This window comes from Schistocerca cancellata, chromosome 4 (assembly GCF_023864275.1).
Source record: "Schistocerca cancellata isolate TAMUIC-IGC-003103 chromosome 4, iqSchCanc2.1, whole genome shotgun sequence".
In the NCBI taxonomy this organism is placed as follows: Eukaryota; Metazoa; Arthropoda; class Insecta; order Orthoptera; family Acrididae; genus Schistocerca; species Schistocerca cancellata.
The window spans coordinates 732,264,009-732,285,036 of record NC_064629.1 but is presented as its reverse complement, the minus strand read 5'-3'; the positions used below and the strand labels follow the sequence as shown (position 1 = coordinate 732,285,036).

At 36.5% G+C, this 21,028-nt stretch overlaps 1 protein-coding gene across 1 annotated transcript in view; it reads left to right on the top strand.

The window, feature by feature from the left end:
* Window positions 1-18,684, top strand: part of LOC126183828 (serine hydroxymethyltransferase, mitochondrial-like) — a 132,445-nt gene extending 113,761 nt beyond the window's left edge. The window contains exons 8-10 of the mRNA XM_049926086.1: window positions 16,626-16,881; window positions 17,881-17,988; window positions 18,071-18,684. Of these exons, the coding sequence (XP_049782043.1) occupies window positions 16,626-16,881; window positions 17,881-17,988; window positions 18,071-18,201 (495 nt within the window). The 3' untranslated portion in view covers window positions 18,202-18,684. The remainder of the gene's footprint in view (window positions 1-16,625; window positions 16,882-17,880; window positions 17,989-18,070) is intronic.
* Window positions 18,685-21,028: the final 2,344 nt, after the last annotated feature.

Genomic DNA, 21,028 nt, shown 5'->3' with positions numbered 1-21,028 from the left:
CCAAACATCATCGCTCTGTGCATGTAGTTAGTTGTTTTACTGAAAGCAAACGGATCTCCTGACTCGAGGTACATGATGTAGCTGTATGATCCTTCACAGATGAGTGAACAATGTCTGTCATATCAGGCGCTAGTTGTGTGGGGCCATTAAGATCCTGCATGGAATTGAGTGTGGCCTTACCTGTGAGCAGTAATATAGCCAACCATAAAACACTGTCTCGATAGGCCGCAATCCTGCTGTTGTTGAATTCCTATACGTGGCGGAAGATATTACAGTCTTCTCATAAAAACCGACATTTAAAAGCAATTTGTGAATGACAAACCCACTGCATAATATTTTCTTACATTCAGAATGTGGGTGGCGTTACTCCTGCCTACTTCATGTAGTTGCACTGAAATGATAATCATTTGCTTTATGTTGTAGGTTTTGTTTTACGTTTATACATTTGATGTTGGTTGCATGCCATCTTCATATTGTTGCAATTTTAATGCTCAATGAAGTTTACTTAATGCCAGAACTAATGTTTGTCTATTGAAACACATTGCATAACAGGTCACTTCGCACACTGCAAATTCTTACGTCTGACTGAAGTCAGAAGTCAGCATTACATTTTTGTGGTTTCCCATTTTTCTGTCGTAAAAACTGTCTGCATTCCACCATGATAAAGGAGATGATGAAAGTAGATTTCTGTTTTCCATCATGGATGTTGAGCAGATAATTTCCCAGTAACATGTGTTACACCCAGAAGGTAAATTTTGGAGTGACAAACGATTTTTTACTTTATTTTTTTCAGTATTTACATGCCGTATTACATGTTTTATCAACCACGTCTTCTTTTATTTAAGTAATTGTATTGTGTAGTATGTATTGTTTGAGACATGCTTTAACTGCCTTGATAAATATTTTGGTTTTCATTCATTTCCTTGAGTAATTAATGTGCAATTCTCTGGTAGTAAATAATACTATTTTGAACCTTTCGTTTAGTTTTTCTTGGTGTGTAAAGGGTTAACATACAGGGTGCTGATTCTTCTGGAATACTTGGAATTCTCAGGGAATTAAATTTTACCTGGGAAAAGCAGGGAAATCTCACAGAATTTCAGAAATTTCATAAAATTTTAGGGAATTTTCTGTTTTTTAACTTAACATTGTAATTCAATATTATTTAGCTTTATAAACTACTAATTTTAAAATACCTAGTATTTCAAAGTACTACTTATATGAATATTGGCTCAGTCTTAATACAATTCCATTTCTTGTCAGTATTTCAACCAAATATCAAAGGTCATTGTAGCCAGTAGCAATACGGTGACCACACATTGTCGCCAATGTCATTTTGGTTCTCGTTTCAAAACCCAAAATTGGCTGCATGTCACTTGTACTTTCAGGTAGGACTCTTCAAATCACGATCTCAGGAACAGTGGCATTCTTCAGTTTATGGAAATTTACCAGCAAGAAATACATTTATGGATGTATTTGCTCATGATTTTATACCTTATTTAAAACTTACTGATTTCAAAATATGTAAAGTCTTACAGCCCACCAACTTCTTTTTTGTGTTTTTCTTCTTTTTGTTTTGCAGTGAAAAAATATAATTATTCATGCTTAGAACCACAAAAGCACTGGCTGTGATATATGTGTCGTATATGTTTATGTTGGCCGTATACTAGTTAAACTGAAAGTTGTCTTGAATGTGTCAGCATCACACCACAAATATTAGCCAATGCTGGAACCAGTGTGCAGTCAAAGGGAACAGATTCTTGCGTTGCAACATTTTAGACGTGTAAAAAGTGTATTGTTAAATAATGGTTTTCTGAAAGTTAATAGGCCCCAGTGATTAAATTTTATGGTCACATTTCAATTCTTAAAGGAATGGTAAGGTAAAAATATTTTTTCAGTGTAACATTTATTACGTGTTTACAAGGTGTTTTCACAGCCAGCTCTAGCAAGTTTGTGTTTTCAACATATGATGTGAAGTCAACATAAAATACATTATGCATCTCATGTTTACTAAAACTGATAAAGCAGGTTACTGTTTATAAACATGAAACCAGCTTGATCTGCATTCACATGATATCATAACATGCATATTTAAATCTCATTCATACTGATTTGAATTTTTTTTTCCAATGTTTAGTTCATTATCCGCTAGTATGTTCTTTGCTTATGGTTAAAAGTTTATGTTTTTGGGAAAAGTTTGTTTAAATTGTTGATGTTAAGGCTGTTATTGTTCTGCATTAATGAAAGTGAGGTAGATAGGGTTCAATGTCGTTATGAGTTCTGAAGGTGGATGTACACTTAGCTTGAAACATGTTTTGAAAGACAGAAACAAACATCTGTAGCATTGTTGGTACAGGTCGAAGGAAAGAATTTTTCTGGCAGCTAATACATGTCACCCACTCACTGCTGCATGGCACTACTGCATGTTTGTATGTCACATTGTGTCTGGTGTACAGAGTTGATCCATGTTGTTTTTTCTTTTGTGGTAGTGAGTTTTTCCGAGAAAATGGCGTGGTCAAGGCAGAAAATTGTTGAGTTATTACGTATCGCTGTACTATGCTGAGGTCTGCTTGTTGAATGTGTGAAGCAAGCAATAAAAGAACAGCACAAAAAAGGACACTCTGCAGAGAATTGTTGCCTCATTCATTATCGTATCACATTCGTGAGTAATGACACTTTAGACGAAGTAAAGTATGATTTGTGCGGAATCATACCAGCTGAATAACAATTTGATACTATGTATATTTAATGGAAGTTTTTCATTTAGCTACCATTACACAGACCTACAGGACTTCCACCAATGCCCTCCTACTTGCAGGCACTATTTGGAATTCAAAATCAGTCTATGACGTCCAAATGAAGTTACAAAAAACAGAGCAGTCTTCCATATTCAGCTCCTGTAGCAAGTTATTACCTCCAGTTCTTCTCTAGAATGTTTTTGTCCACCAACAATAGTGAGGCCTTTTATTTTGTGTGCATGAACTCTCTAAAAGTATTAATAGTTCAGCACACCATATCATTACAGTTTCCTGATCAATAGACATAATGTAGCAAACAATATGAAAATTATTCGACAGCATTACAGACGAAGGGATACAAGAAAACATTGCCACCAGTGTGCACAGAAACCAGAAACAAAGATGAAAACGTCATGAAATGCCACAAGAAACATATTCCGAGCACCTAGATGTTTCCTGTGACAGTGTGTGCAGAGCTTAAACATAATAATAAACAGAGTGCGTGTGTGTTTTAAAATGGTGTAACTATTTGTTCCATGTTTACAGATTAATAAGGCTACAGTGTCTAATTTCATCTGCATCTACATCTACATCCATACTCCGCAAGCCACCTGACGGTGTGTGGCAGAGGGTACCTTGAATCTCTCTAATCCTCATGGTCTCTTCGTGAGATATACGTAGGAGGTGAAGGTACGTTCTTGAAACTTCAACAGAAACCCGTACCAAGCTACTGAGCGCCCCTCTTGCAGAGTCTTCCACTGGAGTTTACCTATCATCTCCGTAATGCTTTCGCGATTACCAAATGATCCTGTAACAAAGCCTGCTGCTCTCTGTTGGATCTTATCTATCTCTTCTGTCAACCCTATCTGGTACGGATCTCACACTGGTGAGCAGTATCCAAGCAGTGGGCTAACAACTGTACTGAACCTACTTCCTTTGTTTTCGGACTGCATTTCCTTAGGATTCTTCCAATGAATCTGTCTGGCATCTGCTTTACCGGCGATTAATTTTATATGGTCATTCCATTTTAAATCACTCCTAATGCCTGCTCCCAGATAATTTATGGAATTAACTGCTTCCAGTTGCTGACCTGCTATATTGTAGCTAAATGATAAAGGATCTTTCTTTCTGTGTATTTGCAGCACATGACACTTGTTTACATTGAGATTCAATTGCCATTCCCTGCCCCATGCGTCAATTCGTTGCTGAGCCTCCTGCATTTAAGTACAATTTTCCATTGTTACAACATCTCGATATACTACAGCATCATCTGCAAAAAGCCTCAGTGAACTTCCGATGTTACCCACAAGGTCATTTATATATATTGTGAATAGCAACGGTCCTACGACACCCCCCTGCAGCACACCTGAAATCACTTTGGAAGACTTCTCTCCAGTGAGAATGACATGCTGCATTCTGTTATCTAGAAACTCTTCAATCCAGTCACACAATTAGTGTGATAGTTCATATGCTCTTACTTTGTTCATTAAACGACTGTGGGGAACTGCAGAAATCAAGAAACACAGCATCTACCTGGGAACCTGTGTCTATGGCCCTCTGAGTCTCGTGGACGAATAGCACTAGCTGGGTTTCACACAGTCGTCTTTTTTGAAACCCATGCTGATTCCTACGGAGTAGATTTCTAGTCTCCAGAAAAGTCATTATACTTGAACATAAGAAGTGTTCCAAAATTCTACTACTGATCCAATCCTTTGGAATGCTACGCTCTTCTAGAGACTTACGGTACACCGCTACAAAAAAGGGGGCAAGTTCTTTCGCGTACTCCGTGTAAAATCGAACTGGTATCCCATCTGATCCAGCAGACTTTCCTCTTTAGAGTGATTTTGATTGTTTTTCTATCCCTCTGTAATCTATTTTGATATCAACCATTTTGTCATCTGTGCGACAATCTAGAGAAGGAACTACAGTGCAGTCTTCCTCTGTGAAACAGCTTTGGAAAAAGACATTTAGTATTTCGACCTTTAGTCTGTCATCCTCTGTTTCAGTACCATTTTGGTCACGCAGTGTCTGGGCATTTTGTTTTGATCCACCTACCGCTTTGACATAAGACCAAAATTTCTTAGGATTTTCTGCCAAGTCAGTACATAGAACTTTACTTTCGAATTTGATGAACGCCTCTCGCATAGCCCTCCTCACACTACATTTTGCTTCATGTAATTTTTGTTTGTCTGCAAGGCTTTGGGTATGTTTATGTTTGCTGTGAAGTTCCCTTTGCTTCCATAGCAGTTTTGTAACTCAGTTGTTGTACCATGGTGGCTCTTTTCCATCTCTTACAATCTTGCTTGGCACATACTCATCTAATGCATATTGTACAATGGTTTTGAACTTTGTCCACTGATCCTCAACACTATCTGTACTTGAGACAAAACTTTTGTTTCGAGCCATCAAGTACTCTGAAATCTGCTTTTTGTCATTTTTGCTAAACAGGAAAATCTTCCTACCTTTTTTAATATTTCTATTTACGGCTGAAATTACCGATGCTGTAACCGCTTTATGATTTCTGATTCCCTGTTCTGCATTTTATCAAGATATTAGGAAAAGCCACACAAATTTGAAGGACTAGCTTGAACCTGTGTCTGGTCAACTTATTTTAGCTTATTGCAGTTACTGCTGTAGCCAAATATCTGTAAGTAATATGGTAATATGGGATGTCAGTCACTTTTTAGCTACATGAAGGGGAGAAAGCATACACATCGTGCTTTAAGTAAGAAAACATTTTCTCAACTTGAAGTGTTTTTGAGCCAAAAAAAGTCAACTGCTATTCTTTCGCACACTACTTCTGAGCCACACACTTTAGTATTGTCGTCTTCAGAATCTGAAGTATCTCTGTTACCTTCAACAGCAAATCATCCATGCAGACTTGCAGAATTTGTATTAAAATATGTGACAGTGAGAGAAATTCTGTGGTGTGTTGAAACACTTATGGCCCACAAGTCAATTCAGGAAGCTGAAAAGGATGATACTGTAATCTCAGGAATGTGTAAAGATAGTGCTGTAGCTAACAAGATGCAACTTAAGTGAGATTCTTATATTCGGAATTGCACCTTATTTTAATCAACAGTTGCTTGGGTTACTGATGAAAGCTTGTTACAATGTTCTTGGTTTTGATGAATCACTGAATAAATTTGTGAGGCCCACACAAATGGTTGTAAATACAAGATTTTAGGATGAAGATAAAAAGAGACAACAAGAAGATACCTTACTTCCTGTTTTCTTGGTCATTCCAGAGCTACTGATCTTCTGTCTTCTTCCATTGATGTGATAAACATACCAAAGGTAAAGATTCTCCAGATTTCAATGACAGGCCAAATGTGAATTGACTGTTTCTGAAAGAATATAAAGCACATTCAGCAGAGTTGAAATTGCTAGATATTGGTAGCCTTGGACTTGGTTACATGCATAGTGCTTTCCAAGATGCAGTCAGGTCGACACATTGGGACACTGCATTATTTTTGAGAGCCTTTTATAGCTTGTTCAAGAGTTTCCCAGACAGGATAGCATTGTATACCCAGTATTCAGGCTACACTGTGTTTCCAAAATTTTGTTTTATCAAATATCTGGAGAATTCCTCATTTGCTCAAAGAGCTATCGATATAACACCAGACATGAAGAAATTTCTTGAAGGTATGAAGGAGGATAAGAATGAACCAAAGAATGAAAGTTTCATGTTGGTGAATAAATTTATTAATGATCCATTGCTGTGTGCCAGACTTGCTTTTTGCCAAGTCATTAGCCTGCATATCAAACCTTTCCAAACACAGTCCTAAACAGATGCTCTGTTAACTCCATTTCTCCTTACAGCTTTGGTACCCACACTAAAACAGTATTAGGACACTTTATGAAGCCAGGGATATTAGATAAAAGCATATCAAACAAGTTAGGTGCTGCCAAGGAAGGAAAAAATCTATCACCTGCAAAAACATAATTCTAGGTTTTGATACCTGTAAAGAACTTAAGAAAACCAATTTGGATGTAAGAACTGTCGATACTCTTAAGTTTTGACAAGAATGTAAGACAAGTCTTCAAACATTTGTCATGAAACCTAATAAAAGGCCACCTTTAAACTTCCTGCTGACACTTGCCATTACATGCTTGACCCAGGTTTAATTGTGTCTAACATCAGTTTGGCAAAAGCACATCTTGATAAGCTGTTTTGTAATCTCACAGAAAGTAATCATCTCAGTGGAACTGCAGTAGATAATGTAATGCTGAATTCAAGGACCTGACATCCCTGCCATATGTTATCAGTTCTTTTTAAAGAATACAGCCATTCTGAAAAAGAGTTGATCATTTCTGGTACAATATCCTAAGTGATAAATACCAATATTTGATGGTTGGTGTGAAATTATGAGGGTTGACTAAAAAGTAATGCCTCCACCTTTGTTAATTGGGTTTGGATGGGAATATTTTAATAAATCAAATGTAGAAATAATCCTTAGAATGTGATCTTTAATAACCAATATTCACTTTTCCATACAATCACCAGCCAATTGGATACATTTGTGCGAACAATGAACAAGTTTTCAGAAGCCGTCACGGACGAATTTGACACTCTGTTTCCACAACCACAGTCTCAGCGTTCTCTCAACATCTTCATCAGAAGCATAATGATTGCCCCACAGATCATCTTTCATTATGGGAAACAGATGGAAGTCAGGCGGTGCTAAATCTGAACTGTATGGAGGATGCCATACGGTGGTGAGATTCAGTCTCTGAAGTTCTGCTGTGGTGGCACCTGAGGTGTGTGGTTTGGAATTGTCTTGCTGCAGGAAAACATTTCCCTTTTCCTTTTGGACCCTTGTTAACCGTCGTTTCAGAGTTCCCAGCGTTGTGATGTAACACTCTGAATTTATTGTTGTTCCATGATCAAGGAAATCAACATGGATATGACCATCTGCGTCCCAGAACACTGGCCATGATTTTTCCAGCTGAGGCCTGCATCTTGAATTTCTTTTTCTGGGCGAGTCTTTGTGTCGATATTCCATAGACTGACGTTTCATCTCCAGTTCGTTATGGTGTACCCACATGTTGTCTCCTGTCACAATTGAATGGAGAAAGTCATCACCTTCATTCTCGTAACCCGAGAGGAGTTCCTGGCAAGTGTCAAGTCTGTGAGCTTTCATTTCAGGAGCCAGTATCCGGGATACCCATCATGCACAGATCTTCAGATAGCCAAGCCAAGCAAAGCAATAATGTGAGCCATATGTGAAATGCCGATAGTGCTTGCAAAATATCTGTGAGTCATAAAATGATCATCCTTAATCTGTCAACATTTTGCTTGTGAAACTTGGTGGTTGCTGTCACAGGATGTCTACTCTTTGTTTGTCATGCAGGTCAGATGTTCCCACCTCAACATCTTTAAACTTACTCGGCCAACGATGCACAGTACTCATATCAACACAATCACCATAAATTGCTTTCATTCTCCAATGAAACCTTCTGCTGTCAAGAATTCAGTGACTGCACCTTGCTTAAATCGCATTGACCAACCTTTTGCGCGGGGTTCCATACTTTACAGTGTAACAACACAACTGTTCAATGCTAAGGCTTCCTGCCAACTGGAACTGTAGAGAAGAGGCTACGGAACAAGCCAGTACCTGCCGCATACGAATTTTGCCAACTCTTGAAGAATTACGAAGGTGAAGGCATTACTTTTAAGTCAACCCTCACACTTTGCAGTCTTTCCCATGGAATGCTAACATTTAATGGAGCTTTTTGGTTAATGGTGAATGCCTCTTTGAAAACATGAGGGAAAAATCAGTTGTTATTTATAGGCAAATACAGGATGCTGTGTCCAATATAGGAGGCATTGACAACTAGGATGTTACAAAATTCCTTGTTCACAGTGCAAGAAATACATACGTTATGTGGAATATTGTAATCAACTCTAAGAACACCACCTTTCAGAACAACAGAGCAGTTTAGAAAAAAGGAAAAAAGACTTGGAAGTGAAAGAGTAGAAAATAAAGTGTTAGAAGATTTTGGAAAGTGCTACAAAAGAACAACAAACAAAGGCTTTAAAACATTAGATAACTGCATTGGGACAATGTATTTGTTTCATAAATAATGAAATTATCTGAAAAATTCAAAATTTTGTTCCTCTACCAAATTTATAAATAGATATTTTGCGTGTTTTGAGTTGGGACTTGAATGTTTCAAGAAATCCTTGGGATCAGCATAAATGAAACATTTAAATTATAATTACTGTGTAAGTACACGTTATTTTTTATTGAAAATAGTATTTAAAGCATTTTAATTATTATTTATTTATTTATATATTTTTGTAGAAAATTGTATTATGTTGTATAAGTCTGCTTGATTTTAAATACAGGAGTGGTTTAAAAAGTTCTTGGAACAGAATAGAAAAAAAAGGACTTATATCACTGAAACATTTTTTTTTATTTTTCAATGTAATGTCCTTGTATATTAATGCATTTGGTCCAACAATGTTCCAGTACCTTGATCCCATCTCGAAAATAAGTTTCCTCCAGGCCTGCAAAATAGTTGTCAACTCTATCAGTTCTTTGTTTGAAGTGAATCTTCATCCACGAAGAAAAATTCTTAGTTTTGGGAAAAGACAGAAGTCTGACGGAGCCATATCAGGTGAAAATGGTGTGTGTGGCAACAATTCATACCTTAGTTCGTGTTATTTTGCCGTAGCAATGGCACATGTGTGTTGATCCCCACCATCAAGAGTCGCGGCAACCATCTTGCAGATAACTTTTTGATTTCTTATTCTTCATCTAAAATGTGATTTACCCTTTCAGATGACATCTGGCAAGCATGATCAATTTCACGCACTTTCAATCAGCCGTCCTCCATGACCATTTTGTGCACTTTTGCAATGATTTCTGGAGTAGTGACACATCTTGGCCGGCCATTGCGCAGATCATCGTCTAAGCTCTCCCGACCAAATTTAAATTCATTTGTCTACTTGGGAACAGTTGAATATGAAAGGGCAGAGTCTCTCAGTGTATTCTGGAAATTGGCATGAATGTCCTTTGCTTTCATACCTTTCTTTATGAAGTACTTAATCACTGCTCGAATCTTGCCCCCCCCCCCCCCCCCCTTCAAATCACTACGCAGGAACAACAACAGAGCCACTTCACTGCCACAGCTCTCTTTCAATAGCACTGTTGTGGCACGTGTTTACAGGCAACAGTCGAATGAATATCATGTGAACAACTAGCACTGGCCTATTGTAGTGATTCCAAGAACTTTTCAAAGCCGCCTTGTAGATTTATACCAATTTAATATTTTTTGGTTTTGTTGTGAGTGGCCTTTTATCAGCAGTTTTTAACCACTTCATTGTAAACCTCCTATAACATTATTGTTTTTCCGTAACTTCAAACGTTTTCTATGGTGTAAAGTTCCATTTCCTTTAGAAGAGGACCATTACTTATTAATTTCTTTCATGATGAATATACTTACCTGGAATCGCATAGGATTTTTTTTCCTAGTTTGAGTAGCCAACCTGATCTACGATTTTTTCCATGGTCATGGACTGAGATGTAATAATAATAATTGGTGTAATAATTACATTTTTCTCAATGTAGATAGTGGATTCGTAGGTATAATCTGATGGTGCAGTTACAGTACCCTAATTTTTAAACAGATTTTTACAGTGAGCCTTATTATTGTTCTTGGTTATTATTATTATGGCCTTGTTCTGTAGCTCAAATACTTTGGCCATATTTGGTGCTTTTAATCCCCAAAGAGTGATATCATAGCTAAGGACTGGGTGTACATAGGAATACTGTGTAACCGTGCAGCACTTGCTGACATGTTGATGTCGTTTTTGCTGGTATCTTCGTGTGCTCCTTCCATTTCAGCTGTCAGTCGATATTCACCACTGAAATATTGTTTTTTCACACAATCCATGGAATTATCATTACATTTAATGTGATTGAGTTATTTTCCTTCCTCAAGTTGCAGTTGATGCCTTTTGTCAAAAAAGGTGCTTTTTGCTGAACGACAAAAACACCAGTACTGGACATAAAGAACACAAACATTAAAAATCTAAAATGGGATTGATTAATGTTGTTCATCAGATAGTGGATGTGAAATAATCTCATAAATAGCAATGCACAGAATTTTGTGGTAGTATACAGCAACTTGCATACAGGATTTTTTTTATTTTTTGTTTTATTTAGCCATTGAAATGCAATTTTAACATGACAGCTGTTGGATCATGGTTGGTAAGACTTCCTCATTTACAGATTGATTGATCAGGGTTAATGTTTTCATACACTAATCACAAAAGTACAGTGGCATTCCTGAACATGGTAGACAGCAAAGCAAGAATTCATTTGAAACTGAAGTTGTACATTCAAGCTACAATTTAATTTTTACAAACCGTCTCAAAAATGTTGGCTGTCTTATGGAACAGCAGTTGCAATAATGCAGTAAATTAACTTAATTGAAGACATGATGTCTGAGGGCACTGCGACCACTTTTAATATAATGAAGAAAGACTGACATCATCCGGATCACTTCTTATGTTATTTCAATTACTGGTATCAATCATTGCAACAGATCATCCTCAGATCTAATATATAGTAAAAGAAGAGAGAGACATTATAATCCACGTGAACTCTTGTAACCCCATAAGATGTAAGGAAGCATGCTTTCTTTCACTGCTAAGCAGAATGTCAGATCTGACATAATCACAAGACAAGATTAAAAAAGAAATTGATATTCTAAAGCACATAATCAGAATACGTGGGTAAATAACAAATTGAAATAAAGGAGGAAAGAACCTAAGTTAAATAATAAATATATCAGCATGGCATACCACAGCATAACATCTTATAAAACTGAAAAGTCTTTATGTAAACAAAATTACATGTAGCCTTCAAAACTGAAAGTATTTTAGCACAGCAAGATCAACAGAATATTTCATGCAAAAAAAAAAAAAAAATCTACACTCATATTTGTATAGGGACATGTTTTGTGATGGTTAGAAATGATCTATTGGGCAGACAGGTAGAATGTTTAAAACATGTTTCAAAGAGCATAATTATGCACAAAAAGACCGTACACTGTCTCTTAAATCAGTCACATCACCAGACTTCCCAATAAATCTGGTATATCCACAACACACGTGTCAAGCGTAAAGAGCCTGCCACCTAGTGGTAAATCATGTGAAACTACAATTTTAGGAGCCCATGCTGTTCTGCTGACTAATTGAACTTTCTCATAAATTTAGTAGTGTGGCCTATATTTGAGATTTTTATATAATTTCGTGTCAAAAGTTTAGGTGCAGTTAAGCAAAGGAACACAAAAAGTCGGAAGCTGGACACAGATTTGATGTTGATGAAAAAAATGTTCATCGGTGATGTGCAAGTGAACAGAAACTCCTAAATACTTAGAAGAGACAATGGCCCACATGTCAGCATACATCTGTAAAATCTCAGACATGGAGATCCTCCACAAAACCAACAACGGGCATTACCTGGATGTGCTGGAGGAGCTTGAAATACATTGTGCAAAATGAAAAGAACGAGGCATTACTTTCAATGAAGAGAACACATTTTCACAGAATGCCTGTTTTAACATGTGAGTATAGGCTGCACCTAAACTTTTGACACGAGATTATTGCGCATAGAGCTACACTACTAAATTTACAAGAAAGTTCAACTAGTCAGCAGAATAGCATGGACAGCTAAAATCGTGACATGCTTTGCCACTAGGTGGCAGGCTCTTTAAACTTGACACGTGTGTTGTGGATATATCAGATTTGTTGGGAGATCTGGAGACATGACTGATTTAAGAGACAGTGTAAGGAAGTTGAGACTGAGAGAAAAGTTGATCATTTTGATTGTGAGTGATGATAGGAAACGAGCATACTACTTACTTGGTGAAATTTACACTTAACATTATCAGCTATGCAAAGGAACACAAAAAGTGGGAAGCTGGACGTAGATTTGATGTTGATGAGAAAAATGTTCATCGGTGATGTGCAAGTGAACAGAAACTCCTAAATACTTAGTCAATGTGCATTTTGAGGGCAAAAGGACAAATATGCAGATGTGAAAAAAGTCTTGCTTGACTTTGTAGCTCAAAATAAGAAATGTAGATATGCCCTTATGAAGGAAATAATTCAAATTGAAGGCTGCAAAATAGCACGTAAAAGTAACATTTCACTGGTAGAATTTAAAGTTTAATATGGGTGGGTTCTGTGATTTATGCAATGAGACACACTATCTGTTCGTCACAAAATTACACTTGCACAAAAACTGCCTCAAGCATCCGAAAACCGTTTATTATCTTTGCAGCATTATGTAATCTGACTTAGATGCAAAAATTGTTATTTACTTTCCCAGATAGGGAATGCAGACCAAATGCTGGTCTATTTTGATATGCCGAGAAGCACTATGGTAAATAATGTAGGCGATCGTGGTGTGCAAATACGTTCATATGATGCTGAAAAGTAGCAGTGCACAGTGATGTCAAGGATTACACCTGATAAGACTAAAATTGCCACCATGTGTGGTTTTTAATCAGAAAACCCCAGCCAAGTGAGAAAGCTTCCCACCTGGTAGCAGTGTAAGAGCTCGTGATGGTGGATGACAGAGGATCTTGTCCTAGTCTCGATTTCAACATTTCAGAATAAGCGGCCAGGAGCTCTTCTTCACTCAAAGTCAGTGCTTTGGTTGTATATTTTTCTTGGGCACATCGGTAATTGAGTGAAACTGAATCTGAAAGAAGGAAACTATGGCCTAGTTATTATTCTTGGTGGCATGACAAGTGTGTTGCAGCTTTTGGACGTGTGTTTAAATCATCCATTCAAAGCTAGTATAAGGCAATTCTATAGAGATTACATAATGGGTTTGACACCAGGAGGCTGTTTGTTATGTGCTTCCGTATCAAAAGTGTGCCATTGGATTTTTGTTGCTTGGCAGTCGATATCAGAAGAACTTGTCATTAAAAGCTATAAAAAATCTGGAATTTCTAATCATCTTGATGGAACTGTAGATGACCTTCATCGTAGCAACTCTCTGAGCAACATTCTGGATCATCTAGTGAAGATTCAGACGCTGGTGATGCTGAGAAGTGCTTGTGCTTGATTTGGGTAAAATTGGATATTCTGAAGTAAATTGGACCAACTATGTAATGTTTTGATGGATTCAGATTTCATGTACTTGTAGTTATATATTTTTGGCAAAAGCAATAAAAATTTATTGTTACCAGTAATCTATTCATTGTTGTGTGAATTTTATCTCCATCTGTTTAAACTAGATTTGATTAAAATTGTTTGTGCAGCCACAGTGGTCGTAAATGCTTTACTTTTGTCAAAGGTATTTGAAATCCATATTTGCAACTACTAGAAATGTGGAAGCAGATGATGTTTCCAGATGTAAACAGAAATCAGACAAAAATGCTACTTCTGATAATATTTTCAATAGTTAAAAATGAAGCGCAATAAGTGAAATGAATTGTCTACATCTTTAGAATCTTTAGAAGTAGCAAAACGGCTTTCAAATACCTTTAATAATAGATTTGATTTATGCAGTTAAATACTATGTATTTTGTAGCTAAGATTAGCTTCATTGATCACATCATCAAATTTGAACTACTGCAAATTCAAATACATGTAACATTTCTGTGATGTGGAATTCCGTATGGTATGTGTCTCTGCTATTGTTCATTGCACACATTGAACACACTGTCATCTGCTAACTATGGTTGGCTATGTTGAAACAGCTGTTAGTACCAAGGGAGGCCATTCAATTTATATCAAAACATTGACTCACATCAGTCATTGCGCAATGGTTCTTTACAAAGTGAACAAATGTGTAAACAAGCTGACACAGTTTTGCAAAACAGACTCTTTTCTTTTTGTTAAGAACAGCTACTGTAATAAGTTTCTCAACCCTCAAGATACATGTACACTTGATTTTGAAATTGACAATTTATGATCTGAGGACGGAAAATGTTGATAATAGGCCACACTGTGGCTTTTCAAGCCAAAAGTCAGGGAAAAATGTGTGGTTTATATTCACACAAATATGCTATAAGATGATGATGATCTTTGTTCAATCTAGGGCACCTGTTGTATCACTGATTCTATGATTTTGTATATGTCCATTTGCTGCATGGTCTGTGAGGTTGTCTGGCTGTGGGTAGTGCTGTCTTGACTACCATCATTTGTTTTTTCCATAAGCATGTATGTTTATGAGACCTGAGTTTTCCTGGCATATACAGTTTTAAATAACTAATGGAAATGCAGCTGAGTGACATAATTGACAACCCTGCTATTTCAACAGGTGGACTCTGCCTATTTTCAAGGCAAAAATGCAGTGCTTACTTTCTGCAGTTTTGCCTTGAAAATGACAGGGTTCACTTGCATGGTGCTTACTTGCTGCACTTCTGCTATGAAAATGACAGGGTGGTCACCTGTCAAAATGTCAGCAGTTGTCGATGACTTCACCCAGCTGTATTCCCATAAGTTATTTGAACATGTATATTTTTGACTTTGTGTATAATAAATCATGTATTGTGATTTGTGTAGAATAAATCATGTATTTAATATTTTGTTTAGGCTTTTACTTTGAAATTTTAACTTATTTCAAAGGCAGCTTTAATCATATGGGGGCACTGGAATATGTCATCAGCCATGTAACAGTATGTGCATAACTTCCTTTGTAGTTCCTTTTGCACAACTTCCCATAGCTGTAACTGAATCTTTGTCCTGCTGATGAGCTGCACTTTGCAGTAATTAGGTATTGATGTTTTATTTTTTACTAATATAGTGCCACTGTTTGTATTTTTATATCACATTACAATCATCCGTGTACTATTGTAGCCTTGTATTAGGTAATTGGCTCTGAGGATGACCTATAACAAAGCTCTTAACCAGTAATCTGGATGTAGTGACGTAGACTATGTCTGTCTTTCTTCATTATATTAACACTGCAGTTTCACTTAATCTACTCAGTTTGAAAGAACCAACATTTAAGGCTCCTTGTTATTTTAAAAATTCATTGGTTATGTAAGATAATAGGTTCACTGTTTATCATTGTAAAATATATGAAATATGGTTTATTTATCTTGTAACATAAAATTTTCAAGTCATTTGATTTGATGTACAGGAGACATATCAAGACTCACAATAAGAAACCTTTCTTAAACGGAAATCCAAAAGTTTACATTATCTTACATGCATTTCTGAGTTACTGCTACACAAATACATACTACAGTTTACAGTATACATACTACAGTTTACAGTTTCAAACAGTGAAACTGTCCTCAATGATTGCGTCAATAGAATAACGACACTTTTCCACCAGAAAAGTAAAGAGTAATCTTTTCAATGAACCAAGCTCCATGTTAAATACATTACTGCCTTTTATTTTATAGTACATTTTAAACCACATATACTTTGTTGTTTGGGCATAGTTTTAAACAGTGTGTTGGGAGTTTAAAATTCTTTCTGTGGCAAGTGCTGTGGTTGAAACAGAAAGAGTTTAATGTGTGTGCTGATTTGTATGTAAGAATAACAACGCTTCATATATGTGAAGGGAGGGAATATATAGATTTATTAAATTTTTAAGAGTGGTTGACAGGATACTTGTGCGACCACACAAATTTTCGTAGTTATTTTCTTTTGTAATACTAGTAGTCTCATCACATTTGCTAATTTCCCCAGTAAATTATGGTATGACAAATAACTGACTCAAAGTACCATTGATAGACAATCTTTCTGGTATATATATATTTGTGGAGCCCACCAAAATACACAATGCAGATGCTGAGCTGTCAAGTTTATTTGCTAAGTAGTCAATGTGCACCTTCCAATTTAGATTTTTATTAAGATCTAGACCTTAGAACTTTACATGGCTTAAGATCATTTTGTTTTTATTTTAGGCCTGTACACCAGAGTTCAGAAAATATCAAAACCAAGTTCTTCTGAATGCGAAAGCCTTGGCAAAAGGTTTACTTGACTGTGGTTATTCTCTAGTATCAGGTGGAACAGACACACATCTGGTGCTTGTGGATTTACGATCAAAGAACCTTGATGGTACACGAGTGGAGACTGTTTGCAACAAGTGCAATATTACAGTAAACAAAAATACTTGTCCAGGAGATAAGAGTGCAATGACACCCAGTGGTCTGAGATTAGGTTAGTACGCATAAATTGTCGCATTTCAATAACAAATGTTTTAACAGCACTTACATAAAGCTTGAGAAGAATTAAACTTCTGTTAAATACTTGCATACTTGAACAATAATAAGTGGTAAATGGTACCAAAACTTGAAAAAGTGAAAAAATCGGAGGACTAGAACATACTACATAGAGGATTCTTGGTGTCCCTTATGTTATTTTCTTCTGCCCTCTGAGTTTGTTGTACTAAGAAAAAAAAATTCAATTATTGACGATAAGTAAGGTACTGCTTACTCATGGTTTCTTCATTTAGAAATAAACATTATCTTACAGCTTTAATGCTTGTGTATTACTTAAATATTTCATAGGCAAAACTTTCTTCCAATTAGGAACTTAACGTCATTTTAATAACAAGTTATTGATGCTGGAAGTCCGGTGCCCACCTGCAGCCCTTTTTTCCCTATATTTATGTAGTGAACTCAAAATCAAGAGATACATTTGTGATTTTAAACAGTCTCACTTACTATAATATGCTTATTAAAAAATTAAAGTAAATAATTTTCCCCCACTGCGTCCCACCAAAGCTGGTTGGTGAATCATTTATAAATGTTTATTTTTAACTTTACCAACAGAGTGCATTTGATATGTAATGAAAAGAAGAGGGTAAGTGATGAACAAAACTGAATATGGAGCTACTTTCCTTCCTTTCGACTATAAACCAGTCTAGTGATGTTAAAGAGAGTAAAGGCAAATAAGAAAGCTAACAGTTGTGAAGCTGAGTAAAATCAGTCCCAGGTACAATGAAGGCAGATTACTGGGTTTGACTGAATCTGACAAGCATCTGCCATTATGCAGTGCTCACTCCAATCTCTTCTAATGATCTGCAATAAGGAGAATGTAACTGGTAATTTGTTTCTGTACTTGTTCACTGAGTCATATAGTTTTTACTTTCATGGCATGTTCGGTTATCATTAATGTATTTCCAAATTCTCATATATCATTTGTACTTTGCAACAGGTGTTCCTGCTTTAACATCACGGCAGTTCAAAGAGAAAGATTTTGAGAAGGTTGTGGCATACATTAATAGAGCTGTTGAGATTGCTGCTGAGACATCGTCAAAGTCTGGTAGGTACTTGGATGCACAGTACATACAAAATTTTATGGCAACAGAATAGCGTGCTAAATTAATGACTGTTACTTCCTCTAGGTCCAAAGATAAAGGATTTCAAGTTGTGCATGACGAATGATGCTGACATATCACTGAAGATACAACAATTGAAGGAAGAAGTATGCAATTTTGCATTGAGTTACCCGATGCCTGGATTTGATGATCATTAATTAAAGGCAGAGTAACTGTACTCTGTACACTTAATCACAAATGTGATCTGATGCATCATGCTGAATCTCATACATTTTGTACTGCTTTGCTTATTATCTGTTGATTTTTGACTGATTTTTTTTTATACATTTTTTCACTTGGTTTCATAAGTGATTTTTTTTAAAGAAAGGTATGATGTAATGATAAAGTAAGTTAAGTTGAATTAGTTGGTACTGAACAACTGTGATTTAAGTGTTATGAAACACACATTCCCTAACTCGTTCAGATGTTTGTTATTTTTGTTCGTCATGTGTTTTTTAGTAAAATAATATAAAAATAAGAACTTCTTTCTTGTGAATTAGTGGGGTGTGTGTGTGTGTGTGTGTGTGTGTGTGTGTGTGTGTGTGTGTGTGTGTGTGTGTATTTCGGTATCTGTCATTTGTGATAGGAGTGGCTGTGCATTTTTTCTTTGTAAGTATCAATAAAATGTGCTATCAACAATCTCTGTGCGTAACATTACTGTTACGGAGCTATATCATTGCTATTTCTACTCAGTGCTACTCCTACTGTGATTGATTTATTTTTATCTGTATTTCTATTTTAAAGATTCCCATAGTGAAATAATATTATTTAAAATACAAAGTCTTTAACGCTCATCCAAAAGTCAGTTGGAAATCTTGTGCAAACAAAATGGATACACCTAGAAAGATAAAAGCGAACATTGTATTATTATGGAAACAGTAAAAGAGAACGGGTACTGGCAATATGCATGCAAGGAAGTCAGTTCCTAGGCTCTGGTGTGTACTACGTTGAGCAGTCCATTGAATGCTCTGATACAACAGTGCATCTGAAAACGCACAACATTATAGTGGAGGGCCATCTGAAAAGTAACCTCCACCAGGCTATGAAAAATACCAAAATAGTTAAAGAAAAACATAAGAAAAATCTTATAGCTACAACTTGTCATTACTTCTTTACATAATCTCCATCAACATTTAAGCAATTATATCTTCAAAAGTAGTTGACAAATTTCATATTGGATAACATTCTGCCACCCAACATTGCAGCCAACTTGTGACATCTTGAAGTTCTTCATTCAATTCTGAGTTGAGAACCAAGCCACTTTTTCATGTGCGTAATAGGTGTAAACGATTTGGTCAAGGTCTGGACTGTGGGGCGGATGTACAGAGAAGTCATTTACTGCACCTGTTAGTTGCTGACTTTGGAAGTTATGTACACATCTGGCATCATTCTGAACATTTGTCAATCCACTCTCAAACAGATGATACCATTCATGCACATCATCTTCATTCATCACATTAACTCTTTAAGTGGGCATGACGGATATATCTGTCTGCTGCATTCTGTGGCTAGTAGTTAATAGGAATGAGGAGTTACTGGTCTGCCATTGTAACTTTGGTACTGTTGTAGTTGATCTTTGCCCACTAGATAGCATTTTTCTTCAGGCAAGACAGCAGATTCTGGGCTACTTACAACATTTTCCACTCAATCATGCATCGACAGTATGCGTCCTGTGAAGCAGCCACAAAAGTGCTTCTTTTTCATCTGTGTTTACTATCGTGTGAGTGAGTGACCTTTTGCAATGGCGAAAAGAACTTTTTATCAGATCCACAGATAGAGCAGCTGCTTTTAGAAAGTGGCGATAATTTCAGTGACAGTTTGGAAAATTTTCAAGATACCGATGTTGAGGCTAGTGAAAGTGACTTCGATTCAGAAACACCTAATGAGCAGCAACAGATGGTACCTAGTGAGTTTGTTCAGTTGGTGATCAATATTTGTTCAGTAGTGGTACAGTTGTGCCTCTAAAACAATGTGATGTGATGAGCTGTACTATCTGTTCTGTGGATGATAAAGAATAACAGCTCAACAGAGAAACTTATATGCACAACAGTTTATAGCTTCTTATCACAAGTTAGCAGCAAGCTCCAAGGTTCACAGTTGGCAGGATACTACAAGGGATGAGGTAAAAATACTTTTCAGAATGCTCATACTTCAAGGAATTCTTCACAAACCAGAACACAAGATGCACTTTTCAAAGAGAGAATCAACTGACACACATTTCTTCTGGAAACTGATGAGTGAAAATTGGTTTCATCTTTTATTGAAATTCCTCCACTTTGCTGACAATAGCTTGTATTATCCATTAAGCACTATCAGAAGAAAACTATTCAGAATTCACCTGATTATGGAGCACCTGCGGTGTAAATTCAGATCAGTATAAATGCCAGAGAGGAACATCACTATTGACAAATTGTTGTTGCTCTGGAAAGGACTGCTTGGATGTAGGCAGTTTATTCTATTGAACAGCAGCAGATTTGGCATCAGATTTTACATACTCTGTGAAAGCAACTCCAGGTATGTATGAGGCTTTATTATTTATGCTGGAAAGGACAGTAATTATGGTAGCCATTATCCAGAAGAAACAATAACATCTCAAATTGTTTTGGAGATTGCGCATGATCTAGTCAGGAAAGGTCATTGTATTTATGTCGACAACTGGTGCACCAGTCCAGATTTGATGGACAAACTAACCAGAAATAACACAAACATCGTTGGTACAATGCAGTAAGATGGGAAGGGGTTCCCTGACTTCATAAAAAAAGGAAAAACTGAAGAAAGGAAAGTACATATCAGGGTACAGAGGCAAGCAAATAGTAATGAAATGGAAGGACAAAAGAGATGTTATTATGGTCAGCAGCTTTCATGATGATACATTTTTAAATATAAACTTAAAGAAGGAAATCGTTCAAAAGCTACATGTTGACCTTGGTATGACAGGAAAATGGAAGGCATGGGTAGGAGCGATTAACAGTTGCATGGCTACCA